Source organism: Pogoniulus pusillus, chromosome 32, assembly GCF_015220805.1.
Source record: "Pogoniulus pusillus isolate bPogPus1 chromosome 32, bPogPus1.pri, whole genome shotgun sequence".
NCBI lineage: Eukaryota > Metazoa > Chordata > Aves > Piciformes > Lybiidae > Pogoniulus > Pogoniulus pusillus.
Window position 1 is genome coordinate 6,205,918 of NC_087295.1, and position 17,934 is coordinate 6,223,851.

Genomic DNA, 17,934 nt, shown 5'->3' on the forward strand with positions numbered 1-17,934 from the left:
ACTTCTATAGGCAAACCTTCCAAACTAATCTTTGGGAGTGGTGCAATGATGTGTGAACTTGCATTAGCCCATAATACATCACCCATCACCTAGAGTAAAGAACACTTCAAAAAATGCAAGCACATATTTTGTTTACTTGGGTATCCTTGGCTACAATTTCATACCCCACTCCATGACACCAAGTGAATGTGTTTCTGTTTTTCACCATCTAAAACAAGGAGCTGCAGCATTATCACAGCAAGGCATTAAATTTCTGTCACTACAAGAAGCATTGCAAGATTAAAAGAACCCAATCACAATAAATCCACTGCATTTGTAAACCTGTCATAGATAAATACATACTGAAGGCAACGTAAACATTTACCCTGTTGGAATCTTTACTCACAGTTCTACAAGACTCTATTTCTTCATGCATCTTCTCAACTTTCTTGTCACATTCTGACTGTATTGCTTTCTTCTGCAGCTCTAATTCTTCTAAGGCTAGAGATTCCTGCTGCTCTTTTTCTTGAAGGGTTTTTAAACACTCACTCTGATTTTTTTCCTGCATCAAAAATTAAGATTAAACCAAACTATAAATACAGTTATCATACTTTCAAAACCAGTATAATAGGATATTTACAAACCCATTAATAGGAGCCATGGGCTGATAACCTCTATCTCTCTACACACAGTTTGCATTTCACCTGTGAAAACAAAGGTGTTCTAAACCACTTCTAGTTTCTCTCCTTCAGAACCATTGGTTATCTGCCTCTTTGTATGAAAGAGATGATAGAATCCAGCTTTTCATTTTGGTTGGTTTACCACAACAGTAAAGGGCTAACATTTTTCTAAATTATTATTATTAGCAGCAGCAATAACAATAATAACAACAATAATGGCACATCCTCACTTAATCCCACTGATAATGTATTTTTAAGCTTCTATTTCTTATAATAATAAAAAAATATGACCTGAAAATCAGGTAGAAAAACAGTTAGGAAGGGACTAACTCCTTTAGTCCTAGACACCAAACACCATGGAGAAGCACAAAAGAGAATCTACTACTTGATAGGTAAAATTGTGTGGTCTGAAGTGAATTATATCTTATGCAAAAGAGCAAAGAATGCAGGCTGAGCTAGAAGTAAATTCTTTTCTGAGGTCAAACAACATGAAGAGTTTACTCTGTTCACATAACACAACGCAGCCAGAAATAACTATACTAACACTTCCCAAGTAAGAGCCTCACTCTTTGTACCTCTTGTACTCTAGTTGCTGCAGCCAATCACCAATGATTAAATGAAGAAATAAAACCCCCAAGTCTAAGAGAAAGAGTTTGCAGCCTATGAAGACTTTCCTGCAAGATGCGGCTGTTAATGAGCAGTGAGAGTGACTAATTATCACTATTCACTCCTCATCACTGCAGCTGCTTTTCTTCCATGTTGCTGAAGCCTTTGTGCTCTTTGACTTTTGTAGGGCACTCAGAGATGAGTGCAGAAAGATCCTCCCTGCAGAACAGGGTCAGATTAAGGCTTCTAGTTCTACCTTACAGAGAATCGTGTGAAATCCTTACACGTTTTAGAGACACTCACAAGAGCTGCCTTCAGTTTCTCCTGGAATTCCTTTTCTTGGGCCTGCAATCTCTCACTTAGCTCCTCATCTTTTGTAGCCAATTCTTTTTTATGGAAGTTTTCTAGCTCAGCAACACGTTCCTCTGAAGATTTCTGTCAAACGAAGTCAGAAAAATTATTTCAGAACATTCTATGACAAAACCTTTTGCATTATTTCTTAACAAAAAAAGCAGCACAACAGAGTGAAGAAATCAGATCATCCCTTTGTTTCCTCTAAGTTAACTATCACTTGGGAGAACTTAATGTTAAGGGCAGATGGTTCTTATTTTCATGCTTGAAGTTATCCATCCACCTTCTCAAGTCCTTCACAGTCCTACCCACAGAAACATCACAATTTATGAAGACTCTGATGCTGAACTTAAGCTGTACTTAAGTGGTTACAATTTCAGTTGCAAAAGGAACTTCTGCCTGTAGCTTTCCCTGTGTTCTCCTTATTTCATGAGCCACAAAGTGGAGACAGCCTGTGCTGACAGCTACCTACAACCTACAGATGTGTTTTCTTTCAGAACAATGCACTGCAAGCTTTAAAGCCTCCTAAAGCATCAGTGTATTCTTTTACAGAAATCAGCAGCACGAACAAACGCCAACCTAAGAACTGCAATCTAAAGGCATTCAAATTCACAGCTTTGAAAGGCACATGAAGTCATCCTGCAATTCCCTCCTAAATAAGGCAAACGAAGCAAATTTTAGCAGTTCTTAAGTAGCAAACAGTTTGGCAACAAGTTCTTCAACATTTATACTCACTAGGCTAGGATAATCATTACAAGTATTTAGCATTAAGCCCCCAGATCCTGTGGAGATGTGGGAGTTGCCTGTAATTAAATTCTTCTTGGCTTCCTTTAAAATCTCTAGTAAACTTCTAGTAAATAATTGTATTAAACACTGTGAAACAGAGTATTGCTGCTCATTTTACATACCTCTGATGTACTGGTTTTAAACTGTTAGAGGAAAAAAAGACTATACAGGGAGTTTTCTATGTTGTCTTAAGTAAATCTTTAGTCTCACAAATTATTTCTTATAGATGCTACTATACTGATACCAAAGTTCTGATATGCAAAAGTAACTTGCACCTATAGTTCAATGCTTAGATTAACAGCCAACAACACAGAGTGAGTTTCAGCTTTTACCTTCATAATCTCAACCACCTCCTGTTTCACTCTGGTTAACTCCCGTTGGAGATTTACCCTCTCTTCTTCACTTGCCTTTTCTACTGCTTTGATTTTTTCATCCATTTCTGCCTGCAACTTTTTCCGGGCTTCCTCTGTCTTTTGGGCCATACTCAGAGCCCTCTCAAGCTCTTCAAAAGCTGTAAAGAAAAGAAAAATACACATGACAGCCAAGAAATATTTAGGTCTTGACACAAGAACAGAATTCTCAGTAACTGTAAATTAAAAAGGTAACAGAGGAATGAACTTGGAAATCCATGAAGAATTCACATGGGTTTATTATCTAGAAAGGAAAAGGAACTGACAAATTGCTTTGAAGGTCTTTCCATACATTCTTTAGCTTCCTTTTTTTCCTCTAAAATAACTATAAAATACCTAGATGCTATAAATGAAACAATGTCTCCTCTTCTGGCCATAAGTGGTGAGTAACTTTGAAGCAAACAAACCAAACCAAAGAAATCTGTCTGAAGAAATATTTGTCTTTTGTGAAGACTTCCCTCTGCTTCTAAACTTTGCAAATAAAATATAAGAACAAATACTAAGATGTGCTCAAACTTCAACATCTGTCTGATGTTCCAAAACCAGGCTCTAGGAGCAGGGAGAAAAATGCATTTACATTTGCAGATGATGCACGAGCCTGCTGAAAAACATTTCAAGTTGCAAATGAGGAACAAAGATGTCACAGCTTTTCCTCTGCTAAGGAGAAGTATTCTAACATTATTCATAGATTACTATTTACATTAAAAAGAAAAACAAGTCCCTGTGTTGTGAGTTGTTGTTATTATTATTGCTATTATTAGTGTTGTTGTTATTCCATACCAGCACCTGAGTTCCTCACTGAAACTGATGGCAGAATCTACACAAAATCACACAAGACTACAATTTGATCACTATTAAGAGTGATCACTATTGAGAGTCTACTATACTGCTAAAGGGAGGGCCTTTTCAGGCTATCAGGGAGTAACAGGACTAGGGGGAATGGAGCAAAGCTGGAGGTGGGGAGGTTCAGGCTGGATGTAAGGAGGAAGTTGTTCAGCATGAGAGTGGTGAGAGCCTGGAATGGGTTGCCCAGGGAGGTGGTTGAGGCCCCATCCCTGGAGGTGTCTAAGGCCAGGCTGGGTGGGGCTCTGGACAGGCTAATCCAGGGTAGGGTGTCCCTGCCCATGACAGGAGGGCTGGAACTAGATGATCCTTGTGGTCCCTTCCAACCCTGACTGATTCCATGACTCTACAATTGTTTTTGCACAAAAGAACTTTGGCAAAACACCTATGTGAAATTCAAGATCACAGTGCCAATTTCATGACCATCATTTACTTGAGCACAAAACCTTTGCAAGTAAACTGTTCTACTATCTCCTGCAATGCTTGAAAACTGAGAGCAGGCAAAACAAGCTTATTTTTAACATGGTACTTAGCATGCTAAGATTTCTTCCACTTAGTTCTACTCCAAGAAGAAAACTATAATGAACACATGCGTGGCTTGTTGCCTTGATTCACCATCATTTCATAGGCATTCACAGCAATTCTCATAACCCTTATATTCTTTTTTTGAAGCTATCTTTAACAGCATTCAGTCATGTGTGTGAAAAATGAATAATTTCCATTGCACATCTTCTGCTAACATTCAAATCGAAGCTTTCAACCACAGCTGCATTTCTGAGGCAACGCTGCAAATATCACAGAATGCACTGGATTAGAAGGGACCTTTAGAGGTCATCTGGTCCAACCTCCCCTGCAGTAAGCAGGGATATCCCCAGTTAGATCAGCTTGCTCAGACCCTCATCAAGGCTGACATATCAAATATGTGTTCAAACAGCTTAATTTCAAAAGATTGCATTCTCAACTTTCCCAGAACTTTGTTTTCTGAAGAAGCCTTTCTCTGACCAACAACAGTGACAATCACACTTTAGCACAAAACAAGGTTGTTACTGACCCTGCCACTATCATAGTACATCACTGCATCCACTTTTTTACTCCTGGTTCTACTTGATAAATACCAAAACTCATTTAAAAAAACCAGGAGCACTATTAACTATTTCAAAGAGCAAAGGAGTCTAAAACATAACACAAGTGTGCAGGATGCTTATAGCTCCTTTCTTTCTAAGCACAGTTCTTCACAGTCCTCATCGAGGAGTCTGCCATCTGAGACCTGCAGAACTCAAATCTTCCCCTCCTGCCACCCTGGGCACAACTTGGGTTATGGATACAGCCTGCACAAGATCATCTGGAAAAGGGCATCAACTTGCCTGATGCTCCTCTCAGCTCTACCAAAAGCACATGCAGCCAGCAAAACTGGCCAAGTCCTTCATATTACAGCATCATAAATGGCTTCTTAATAGAAAAAAAACAAGCAATAAAATGTGCCTACAGACCTTTACAAAGCACAGGTTGAATATAAAGCCTGCAAACAAAAGATTAAGTTATTTCTCCTCCTCAAACATGTTTTCTGATTCTTGCTCTAAGCCACGTCTACTTGATATTTATTTGAGAAACCTCTTACTTCTGCAAAATGAAAGAGAATGCATTTGCTGTAGCCCACAAACCCACTGAAGAGAAGATCCAGGTTCACATTAGGATTGACTACTGATAGGCAAGAGCTGAGCAACATGCAGTATGACAGCTGCATCACCGAACTGCAGGCAGGATGCTAATACAAAGCTGATGGATAAAATGCCAGGGGGTATGAAAGCACAAAGAAGCAACACTTCACAGTAACACTTAGCTCTCTAAAAGGTACAGTCTATGCATCTCAGGCACTTCTAGCACTTGAAGCAAAACAAAATGCTTTAATTCACAGAATCACAGAATGATAGGGCTTGGAAGGGACCTCTGTAGATCACTTAGTCCAACACCACTGCCAGAGCAGATTCACCTAGAGCAGGTTGTACAAAGTAGTCAGCTCTAGCATGGCTTGACACAGTTGAGTTTCAGACCAGCAGAGGGCTAAACTATCATTGAGTAGCCATAACATGGGCTAAGTTATTTTTAATTTAGGGGAGATTTCAATTCTACTGTGGATAAAGGCCTGGAATCAAGTCTATACTTTTATCCAAATGCATCTATTCTCAATGCAGAGAATATGCTCAGAGAGTAAAAAGGCACTGCCTGTGCTCTACTCCAAACAGTAGAGCTACTGTTCAGCAAAGATCTTTTTACCCAGACATTGGGTAAGTGGAGCCTACTAAGGTACAGCAGCAAATCAGAAAGAGAGTGGTGAGAAATCTCATTCATATGATCGGGCCAAGAAATCCAGAAATCTGCCTGAGTGGAGTTTTAGAAGTGCAAGGCTACAAAGTTGATTGTTAGAGAGCTGACCCTTTTAATCATACAATGGTTTGAGTTGGGAAGGACCTTTAAAGGTCATCTAGTCCAAACCCCTTGCAGTGAACACATCTTCAACTATATCAGGTCACTCAGAGTCATAGAATCATAGAAGCACAGAATGGTTTAGGTTGGAAGTGACCTCAAAGATCATCCAGTTCCATCCCCCTGCCATAGGCAGGGACATCTCCCACAGTCCCATCCATTCTGGCCTTCACTGTTTCCAGGAAGAGGAGATCTGCCCTCTCTCTGGGCAACTCATGCCAGTGTTTCACCAGCCTCAGTGTAAAAACTTTCTTCCTTTTATCTAGTCTAAAGCTCTCCTCTTTTAGTTCAAAGCCATCACCCCTTGTCCTGTCACAACATCCCTGCATCTTTCTATAGACCCTGCCTCTACACATGGTCGAAAGCAGCACTCTCAGTTCCTTCTCCTTGCCTCTTCTACCCAGAACAACAGCAGTTCCTGATGCAAAGGGTTCCTGCTTACTCTGCCAGTGCTGCAGACCTGATACCTTCAACTGCAGTGCCATCTACTGCTGAAAATCGTGAGGAAGCACCAAACAGGATGGAGAAGGAGGCATTTCCATGTGTTCTTTCTGAAGGCTGAAAGCAGGCATCTTGTCAAAAGCTTGAGAAACAAAAGTTGAATTAATTTCCTACAACCAATTTGTGTACCCAGGCAAGATTTTAAATGCACACTCCAAGCTTTTTTGCTGCTCTGTAGAAAGGTGCAAATTAATTAAGCTTGCAAAAGAAATGTTTCTCACAGAGACTGGCAAAGTAAAGCAAAATCAATTTGCTTTGTAACAACTGTTCTCTGCTTATTGTACAGAATCTAAATAAGTCAATAATCTGTGTCTTGAGAAGTCAGGACTTGAGTAGTATCAGGGAAATGAACTTCAGTTTACCAATAAAGTTACAAACACTAAATAGCTTCTCTGAATGAAAATGGAAACGATCTACATACAATGCAAAGCATTAAAACAAATCAATCTGTGGTAGTTACTTCAAGTAAAAGTGCCTGAGAAGCACAGAATTTACATTTTAGAGTCCAGTTCAAGCACCCAGTGTGTGATGTAAGAAAAAAGAGCCCTTACCCCAGTCCTGTTCATACAAGGCTTGGGAAAGGCACCATGATTCACTTATTGGCATGTGTGGATGCACAAAAACAAGATGCTCTGTGAGATTTCAACATAACATACCTCTAACCACAACAAAAATGAAATTCAACTGGGGACACCAAGTTACAGTTTACACAACACACACAAAATAAGCATACATATCTTCTCACTGCTTCAGTACACAAAAATGCATTATTAATTCCAACACTGGAGCATTTCCCTGAAGTGACTGAATTACAATGAAAAAAAAGCCAAACATGTAACACTAGGCAAGGTAAGAAAAATGAAGTTGAAAAGTAAACCACTTTTTTGCCTACAACATAGCACTGTGACAGTAAATCCCAAGCATGTTTTATGTATATATTCCCTAAGACCAACTCTTCACTAAATCATGACACAGGAGAAGGCTAGAATTTAAAACCATCTTGCATTAACTATCCAAGAAACAGAATATTAAACATGGTGACCTCAAATAGCAAATTGCCAAATTCTTCACAATGGTACAATTCAAAGGTTGTGACCTAGAAGTAAGTTCAGGCTCTCTCAGTATTAATGGTAGGGTTCTCAAATGACTGAACGCTTTAGTTTGCATTGAACTACAGTTTGGAATGCATAAAGCCAAGGAAGCAAAAGAAAAACCCAATAAAGGGTTAAATCTTACACTTTCACCTGTATTAGAAGCAGTATTAACTCATTTTCCAAGGGTTCTAAGCATGTATATGTAAGCATTAACAAAGGCCTAAAATCTGCCCCACGGAAAGTGCAGTCTACTTAACACATTGTTCAGAAGTGAAATTACTTCTCACTACAACAGTTAAGTTTTCCAGGTATCCAGAGCATCCACTCTAACCCAATTTCAGCTTCTGGCTATGAAAACCTGAGGAAATGTCTGGACTAATCAGAGCATGTAGATATTAGTTCATAATGAAAAGGTTTCTACTGCTTCAAAAACCCACTGTGTTTCAAACCACTATGGCAATAACTTCCTACCTATTAAAAATCCTTCTTTCAAGTCTCCAAGTACTGGATGAGAACTAGCTTTAGCAGGACTGATTTACTTCTGAGCTATGATTTTTCCAGAGCTAAAGAAAGATGCATGCAATCTGAAAGGGTAGGAGAGAAGGACACCTAATTAAGATGTTTCTTACTTTCACAAGAGGAGTATTCAACCTGCTTTTCTGTATTACAGCAGGATGATCTACCCAAACTAACCTTGGAAATTTGCAAGTCCTGATCTAAATCTATGTAGCTTTAACATAAATCCCTACGAACTGTATTGTTTGAACTTCTGATTGCTTTTTAGAGAGAAAATATGTCTGATGTTCTGTGTGAACTAACCACATCTGGGCTTCTGCCAAAAGAGTCAACTCCTTTAGATGCTTATGAGAGGAAACTGAATTCTTCTAAAAGAATTTGGATAGCTACAGTGCAAAACAATGTCACTCTTTAAATACAAAGGTGAGGCAGATTGACCTTTTAATTTAAAGGAGAGCTGCTAGCACACAGTTATTATTACCTAATTTCTGTGAAAAGCAGACTACAGTATGTTACCCTTAGATAACCACAAGGTTTCAAGCCTGAAGCAAAACAAATAGTCACTGCTGCTTCACTAAAGTCAGACATGCTTTCACTATCATTACTGAAAACAAGTATTATGGTTGTAAGATATCTTCTTGTTTCTAAACCTTCTCAAGCTCTTACACACTCACTTCTATGTTTTCTATGTAAAACACTGGTGACATTACAATGCTACTTTATAGTTAGGTATCATTTTCCCTACTGAAATTATTCCAGCACTAAACTGTCAGTCTTTTCTCCTCCAAACAGGAAAGCACAGCTGCCCTTCAGCAATCTCCTCCCTCACACCATTTCTATTGATAGCAGAGACAGCTCTCAACCCTGCTGACTCGAAGGTAGTAATGACTCTAGTAGGGGCAGCACGTAGAACACTAGGAAAAAGAGCATCTCTTAAGTATCCATCCCAAACAACTGATGAAAGAGTGCAAAAAGACCATGCTTTCTCATGTTTAGATGTGAACACTAATAATCTGCAGAACTTCTTACCAGCTTTGTCAGACTTTTCTTTCTGCTCCTTTAATTCCTCGCCTTTTGTAGTCACTTCTTTGATCCGTGCACGCAGTTGGGCAATTTCCTCCTCCTTCATTTCCAATGTTTCGTGCATCTGTCGCTTTGTCTCTGCAATTACCATACCCTATGGAAAAGGTCCTTGTGATAAAAAGCTAGCAGATAAATAAAACATATAGCTGAAACAATTTAAGCCCTGTCAGTAATAAAATGTAGTGTATTACTACCAGACCAGAGCCGCTGGTATTTGTCCATGTCAGAAAACAGAAAATGTTAAGAAAAAGACAATAAGAATAAAGATTAGTTTAAAGAGTAGCCAAAAAATATCTAGTGGTGGAAAGAACACTTCCAAGACAACTAAGTACCATCAGAAAACTTCCTCCTCCTGGTACAGATACTTGTCTTTGAAATACACATTCTGCAAGTAAGGCTAAACTAAAATCACCTTAGTGTGTGTGCTCCTTGCCAGAGAGCAGGCACATATAATGAGTTCTATGTCCTGCTGCTCATTACACCATCAGAAGTTATTCCATCTCAGCCCAGAAATGGGCTGTTTGATGCTGCTTTCCTTCCTGTGTTGGGGGCACAGGGGCTTGTGAGAGGGGATTGTGTTAACCTAGGACAACGTGCCAACACTGTAATAAAAACCCCAAGGAACAAAAAACTTCATATTCTTAAGAAGCTACAATGACTTTTCTCTTATTGATAATTTTAATTCATTTACATTGTATCTCCTCTTCATTAGTGCTTGAGTGGGGTTTTTTTGTTTGCTTCAGGGTTTTTTGGTGTTTGTTGTTGTTGCTGTTCACAGAATCACAGCATGTTAGTGGTTGGAACAGACCCAAAGAGATTGAGTCCAACCTCCCCTGCCAGAGCAGGACCATACAATCTAGCTCAGGTCACAGAGGAATGCATCCAGATAGGTCTCGAAAGTCTCCAGAGAAGAGAACTCCACAACTTCTCTGGGGAGCCTGTTCCAGTGCTCTGTGACCATGACAGTAAAGAAATTCCCCCTTGTGCTGAGGTTTTGTTTGTTTGTTGTGTTTTTAATTATTACTTAATTTTTCCAAGCTGGCATCGAGGAGTCTCTCTGGTACAATTCCTCCATCCCAGATAACATCATCTTATAGTATTAATTTTAACTTTACTTATCTCTCTTCCTCAAGGTCAGGCTCAACAAAGCTCTGGGCAACCTGATCTAGTTGAGAATGGCTCCTGCTTATTGCAGAGGGTGTTGGACTAGATGACCTTTGAAGGTCCAACCCAAACCATTCTGTGGTTCTATAACCTAACAAGTAGCCCAAAGCATCTACACAATAAAATTCTCAGGTAGCTTAAATTATTTGTTTGTTAAAATACAAAGCAAAACACAGGGGATGCCTAAGAATAGCTTCTAACTCCGAGTAGCCAGACTGAGTTTTAAACAAATCTTCCTAACAACTAGACAGAGTATAAAGAAAACTGTGCTTACCTTGTCTTGCTCTAGCTGCTCAATCAAATTCTTTGCATCACGCAGCTGTGTAATCAGTTTTGTCTTCTCAGCCATGTGAAGGTCCTAAAACAAAGACACCAATCACAAGTTTAAAGCACTGCCACCTGTAGAGAAAATACCTTCTCCTGAAAACCAGCCTGTGTGTGTTTGGCTCTTCCCCTGCACTGTGCCTTGGATGAAGTACGTAGAACAGAATCCAGAGAAATTTAAGTAGGCAGCTTCAAATTAGTTTTAGATCTCCTCATGCCTTCTGTAATAATTCAGGTGTCTGAAGGCTTTGTTACAGCCTCCACAGTACTTGCCTGGATGTCAAATCTGCTGCAGTAAAAAAGGCAAGAATCTGATGGAGGCACCTGCTCGACAGCCTGCTTCTCTGCTTACAAATGGATCTCAGTAGTACAACATAATTGTTCATTACAGGCCTTGTCCTGGAAAACATCCTTTGTTTCAGAGCTCTTTCAAAGCAGAACGGTGCTTTCAGACCAAGGCAGAGCAGAGAAGCTGGTCACTAGAACTGAGTTGAGTACAGCTATACTTGTGGCATTCTTGTGTTCCCATTACTATTGGCCACTTAACTCTTCCTCCACACTTGGCCTTAATGAGGTAACTGAGCAAAACATGAATTGAGCTTTGGGACTGCACTTAATGTTACTTTCACTGTACTGTGCCCTTCATTCTCCTGCTTTTCTCTGTTTTCTGTTCATTTACATAACTGATACTACTTCTGCTACGTCTTAAAGGTTTATCACTTCACCTCATGTATTCTATGCTAGGACAGTCTTTACCTCACCCCTGCTTCCCATGGCTTATTTCTGATATAATTTCGATGGTTATTTTTACAGTAAACTTTCTTATCTAAGGCTTCCATCTTTACATTTTTTTGACTAACTGCTCTATGTGTCCATTTCCAAATGAGTCTTGCACAATTAACTCAAAAAGAAGTACAGGCACAGTTTGTTTAATGGCCTACTCTATTAATAAGTTTGGGAAATATTTGAGTTGTTCCTTGTGTTTTAGTAGAAGTTGCTGAAGTTAAGAGGATTTTCCATACCTTTATTTTCTCCAGCTCTTGAAGCCTCTCCTCTAACTGCTCTTGAAGTGCCTCCTTCTCATTGGTTAACTGGGCAGAGCGCTCCTTATGTGACCGAATCATCTCCTTGCAACGCTGCAGCAAGTTCTCCTGGCGCTTCACCCTCTGAGCAAGAGTCTCCAGAGTTTTAACAGAATCTTCGTGGCCCTCTGCAAGACAAGACAGCAACATCATCCTATGTCCACTGTTTTTAGAATGGAGCTCTGCATTCATGGTTCACAGAATCACAGAAACATTCAGCTTGGAAAAGACCCTCAGGATCACCAATCCCACTCTATAAGGTGCACCTTAAACCATATGCCCAAGCACCCCAGCCAAACGACTTTCAGACACGTCCAGGGTTGCCAACTCAATAACCTCCCTGTCCCTGGGCAGCCCGTTCCAATGCCTGACCACTCTCCCCACAAAAAAGTATTTCTTAATGTCCAGTCTAAACCTACCCTGTTGCAGCTTGAGGCCATTCCCTCTTATTCTATCACTAATTACCTCTGAGAAGAGACCAGCAGCAGCCTCTCCATAACATCCTTTCGGGTAACTGTAGACAGCGATGAGGTCTCCCCCAGCCTTCTCTTTTGCAAACTAAACAGCCTCAGCTCCTTGGGTCACTATTCAGCTTTGTTGCCCTGCTCTGCACTTCCTCCAGCACCTCCACATCCCTCTTGTAATGAGGTGCCCAAAACTGAACACAATACTCGAGGTGTGGCCTTACCAGAGCTGAGTACAAGGGGACAATCACCTTCCTACTCCTTCTGGAGTATATGTACAAGCCAGAACACCACTGGCTTTCTTTGCCACCTGGGCTTCACGTTGTGGGTGTCTTACAGGGCTCTAAAGTTATGCCAAGCCTACAAAAAACTCATAGTGACTACTACAACTGCCAGAAACTTGCTACAGAAAGAGCAGTAAATACAGCCTTTTACTCCAAATTAACTTGCTAAACCCTGGCTACTCATAGCCAAGCTACTATTCATCAAGGTTTTCTATGCAATTAAAAAATCATTGTGTCTGCTGTTACTAGCTGAATACTCATGGGCAGGGAAACAAACACAAAAGCAAGATAAATTGCACCTCTCAAGTGCCCAACATGCAGATTCCTGCTTTCCCAGGGCTGAGCATAAGGTTAACTCCAAAATATCCAGGTTGGTAAATCCATATTCAGCAGCAATACTGTATTCAGCAGCAATATACAGCTCTTTCTGAGCTGTACTCTCCTCTTTATAACTAGCACATTGAGTAACAATTTACTGTGTGCTCTGCTCTGATGCTCTGGAGGCTCTAAGTGTACTTGGCATGAACACAGGATCAGATGATCACAATCATAGTCTTACACACTATATCCCAGAAGCAGACTCCAGCATAAGAAACATCTTGAGTTCTGATTCTCAGGGACTGGATATGGACTGCATACTTAGGTTACTTCATAAGCACTGTGTGATGGTTTGGGAGTTACCTGCCCCTTCACTCCTATGAAATCACCCAAACTAGACTCAGCCAGCTGGAGGTTAAGGAATGAAGCTTTATAATCACAACTTACTACAATATACAAGCAAAATAAATCCAGTATTTACAGCTATATACAGAAATATACAAGTTAAATACCTCCCTCAGAAATCATTCCCCAGGAAGAGCTCCCAACCACCCTTCTAACTTCTTCCACCCTTCTACCTTACCCCAGAGTTTGTCTTACATGCAAGGTGAGTTTGGAGGATCAGCAAGGGGGATCAGAAGCAGAAGGATTAGTTACACAGATCCAAGCAGAAGGGAAACACACACTCCAAGAGACAGAGACACACACACTGTCTCAGTCTTATCTACGTTTGTGTTCTTCTTTTTATACATCTCAGCAAGCCTGTGAGTGAAGTAGACATCACCACTGTTTCCTTTTCACAGCCTGTCATCTAATTTTTCCCACTAAAATATTCCAATTAGCCTCAAAGCAGCACACACTACAAAAGACGTGATATGGGATAAGAAAATCTGTGATGTAAATCTTCATATCACCCCAATACAAAAATCATGGCAGATATTGAAAAAAGATCATTTCAAGATGTTCACCTCTCTCTGAACCCTACCTTTCATGAAGGATACCAACAAATGGCACATTCATTATATATCAGCATTACAAATGTGTCCCTTGTTTAGTAAGCAAATACACACAGTCCTGGGAGTCTCATAACTCAACATCCTGATGTGGAGAACACTTAGATTATTCAACAGCATGAATATCAAAATTGATCTTTGCTTTTACTTTTTCCTGAGTGAACAGAAAGAAAAGAGACAGCTGGCAGCCATCTCTGAACTCTAAGGATAGGTTCTTGCTGATGGGGTACAGAAGCTCTTAATCATATTAGGCAGGGATGCTAACAACTTCTATCAGCAAAAGCAGTAATTACAATTCTGTCTTCACTCCTAACAAGGGCTAGATGTTTCAGATTTGAGTTCTCAAGAAAATTCAGTATCTTAGAAAGGTTACCCTGTCCTCTAGATGTCACACTATTTTCAAAGCAACTGCTTCCTTCTATAAAACATATCCTCACTGTAACATGTTCAGCCCTACGTACTTTCAATCCATCATAAATAACAGCACACTTATTCCCTCAAACCCATAACACCTTGAAAAAGCCACACCACCTACCATTGCTTCCTGCTTCCACAGTGTTTTCTGTACTGATTTCCTTTGTTGGATTCTGAACTTGTGGTTCTGATTGGGTATTTGGATCAGGCAATTCAGTGCTTATCTGACCATTCTGTAGCCTCTGTTTCAGCAACGATACCTAAACAAAATGGTCTTTTTGTTAAAAGAAAGCTAAAGAGTCCAAGCAGATCATGTTTTCATCTTCAAAACAAGAATTAAATAAAGTTGATATCAGAGAAAGTAAAAATCTGTCTGAATCTTTTAGCATTTTTTTAAACTCAGAATGATGCTTCCAGTCAACAAAGGTCATATCATTATGAGTGGAGAAAGAAAGACTAATTAAGCAGAACACATCATTTTTTTTTCCCAAAGCAATTTCAGTTCAAATGTCTGCTCTGTCATGTTCTTACTAACAAAGACATTACAGAGGTATTTAAGCAGAGGTCAAACAATCACATTTAACACAAGTAGGATTTTACAAAGGAGTATTTTGTAAAGATATGCTCTACCACAGATGCACTTTAATTCTAGATAATTACAAATCATAGAATCATCCAGGCTGGAAGGGACCTCCTGCACTAAGCAGGGACATCTTCTGTTACATCACGTCTCCCAGAGCCCTTTCGAACCTCACCTTTGAATATCTCCAGGGATGGGGCCTCAACCACCTCCCTGGGAAACCTGTTCCAGTGCTCAGCCACTCTCACTGCAAAGAACTTTTTCCTAACGTCTAAATCTACTCTTCCCTAATATCAAATCATCAGGAAACTTTGCAATGCTGTAGCAATTATAACAAAACATGGACATGCATTATAGGAAATACATCATTAAACAAACAACAAAGGGAAAAAAGTAGTAGGAAGAGCAGCTTTAAAGAGCACCTGCTGGGCAAGGGATCTTACCTGAGTTTGCAGGACACTAATAAATTGATCTTTTTCTTCTAAGGAAGCATCAAATTCTTCTTGGAGATGTTTCTTAGCTTGTTGATCCAGTTGGAGCTCCTGAGAATCATAAATAAAATGCATCTCAAATAAAAAGTGAAATGTGACTTTAAAGGGCTTATCCTAATACTTACTATGAAACAATACTAAAAACCACTTCTGCAGTTGTGACCCCAAAACACAACCATCAAGTGGATATTTCTTTTACTATACAATATTCCACAAACCCCAAGAAGGACTTCCCATTATAACACCTTCATTAGCACACCAGGAGTCTAGATTTGATGCAGAATTATCAAGGATTCTTTCTTCTTAAAAATGTTTATGGGGAGATCACTTCAAGCCTGCTCCTAAAAACTGTTTTCCATGCACACATTTCTCCTGAAAGTTGGAAGAGTGCAGACTGCTAAACCAGATTTCCCATTTAACTGCCAGATAGATCAACACAAACAGCAGAAACATGAACTTATATTATGCTCACTCAGTATGCTAGCATTCTAACATGACAAATGCTATTTCTAAGAGGAGAAAGTTGGCTTTTCTATTTCTCAAACATGCCTCAAATGAGAAAGTCAGAGATGCCAAAGAATTTGACTACATAGCTTTATTTGCTATTTACTTGCACTCATTTGGCTGAACACCTCCAGGAACTTGCAGATGTTGCCTATATGCATTAGTAGGATCTATTTAGTCTTAAAAATTATGCCTTACAGAGGTGTCTTTTATGTTCTTCCTATGTTTTTCAAGTTTAGGTATTTTATTGTCTTTAAATAGTCACTGTTCTAATAGCAAACAGATGTATTTAAGGTTACATTAATTCACATCTAGCAGCCTACAGAAAGAATGAGAACCATACACATTTCATATGTGCTCTGTAAATCATTTCCCAGACTTGCATTTTAATTTTTCTCTTATTTATGTATTTGCTTCATCCATACATATCTTCCTAACGATTTACTCTGGGAAACTAATGCTTCTGTGCCCATTATTCTGCAAAGATGGCTTGTATATAAGCAAGCACCACTCATAAACACAGGTTCTATTAGCATGCAAGGATAGAGGATGACAGAAAAGAGAAAGAAAGGATGAATGAACAAACAAGGAACAAAAGACAGGGCAGTGGAAGCTTCCTGCATTGCTTTCCTCCAGCACTGATTCTTGCTTTTGTGCTCTGTCTTGCTGACTTTCCCTTACCTCCAACAGTGAATCCTTGGTGCCGTAGCTGAGCTGATACCAGTTTTGGGAACAGCAGTTGCATGAGCTGAGCCTGTCCAGCCATGCACAACAACAGTGCTGGAAGGCACCAAGAGGAAAACTGCTCCTCTCTTCCCTAGCAGCCACATCCACTTTTTAACCTTGCATTGTCTCAGGTTCTCAAAAGCTACTGATCACACTTCTGCCTTGTGCTTCTGAGCTTTAGAAGCAATTCTTTCCAAGCAAAGCAAAGCAGCTCGGTGCAAGAACAAGTGCCAAAGAGTTTTACTGAAACCAACGCAGAAAAAATCCTCTTAGGATCCCAAAGTGCCCTCTGATCCTTGTCTGAGAAGGAAAGCACTGAAGGATGCTTGAAGATTGCTACTGAGGAATTACTCTTAACAGCAGAAAGCCAAGCTAAAGCTAAAGATACATCAGTTCCCAGGGACTATTTTGCACGGCCAACTTGGTCATAAAGGAGACTTAATTTGTTTTCACATGGCCCTCTTAGAAGAAACTTGTCTGATTCAACATATTTATGGGCAAAATGGACTGCATGATGAAGAAAAGAATTTTGAAAACTGATTTCTGATAATTGATTGCATCAGTGAGTAATCTATGTTGTACTACTTTGGCTTCCACAATGGATACATACCACCGTACTTGCAGTTTCTCTTTTAAGTCTAATGACTAAAGCCTTTAGTACCTAACACCTGAGCTGCCAAAACCCCACCAAAAAAATTAAGTGTTTCAATTAATAAAAGAAGAATGTCAGTGTTAGATTTGAAGGAATTTTTCAGCTACAAGATTTATAAAAATGAAATTTAAGTTTTACAATGACTATATGTACAAGTGTAGATATATAAAGGAGAAAAGAGAAATACATCATATATATACCTGAAATAAAGACTATGACAGAAGCAAAAAACAACTGTGCACAAGTCCAATCCTTCCTCCTAATCAAAAGCTTTACCTCTGGTATATATATGCCTACCAGACTTTGCCAAGTACCAATAAGCTGGAAAACTAAACCTACTGGAGCATGAGGATATAAACTTAACACTGATCTTCTTTTATTTGACCTTGCAGTGAACTGGAAAATAACTCCTGGCAAGCCACTTGTCAGTAATGCTGAAGGTTTTCTCCTAAGGGCTGACAGTTTAGCTTAGGGCATAGTGACTCCAGGCTGCAGCAAAGATGAGCACAGCACAGTCAGCACTCTGGTCCACTCTTCTTCTTTGCTGGGGCAGAAGCACCACAGATCTGAACTTCAATACCACTC

At 39.7% G+C, this 17,934-nt stretch overlaps 1 protein-coding gene across 3 annotated transcripts in view; it reads right to left on the reverse strand.

Moving 5' to 3' along the window:
- The window catches only part of GOLGA4 (golgin A4), a 63,456-nt gene that overhangs the window by 20,389 nt on the left and 25,133 nt on the right, over nucleotides 1-17,934 (reverse strand). For all 3 annotated transcript variants that reach the window (XM_064169962.1, XM_064169961.1, XM_064169963.1), the window contains 8 exons: nucleotides 15,420-15,518; nucleotides 14,518-14,656; nucleotides 11,844-12,031; nucleotides 10,772-10,855; nucleotides 9,280-9,427; nucleotides 2,735-2,913; nucleotides 1,569-1,700; nucleotides 386-541 (listed from right to left, as the gene is read on the reverse strand). In XM_064169962.1, the coding sequence (XP_064026032.1) occupies nucleotides 386-541; nucleotides 1,569-1,700; nucleotides 2,735-2,913; nucleotides 9,280-9,427; nucleotides 10,772-10,855; nucleotides 11,844-12,031; nucleotides 14,518-14,656; nucleotides 15,420-15,518 (1,125 nt within the window). The remainder of the gene's footprint in view (nucleotides 1-385; nucleotides 542-1,568; nucleotides 1,701-2,734; nucleotides 2,914-9,279; nucleotides 9,428-10,771; nucleotides 10,856-11,843; nucleotides 12,032-14,517; nucleotides 14,657-15,419; nucleotides 15,519-17,934) is intronic.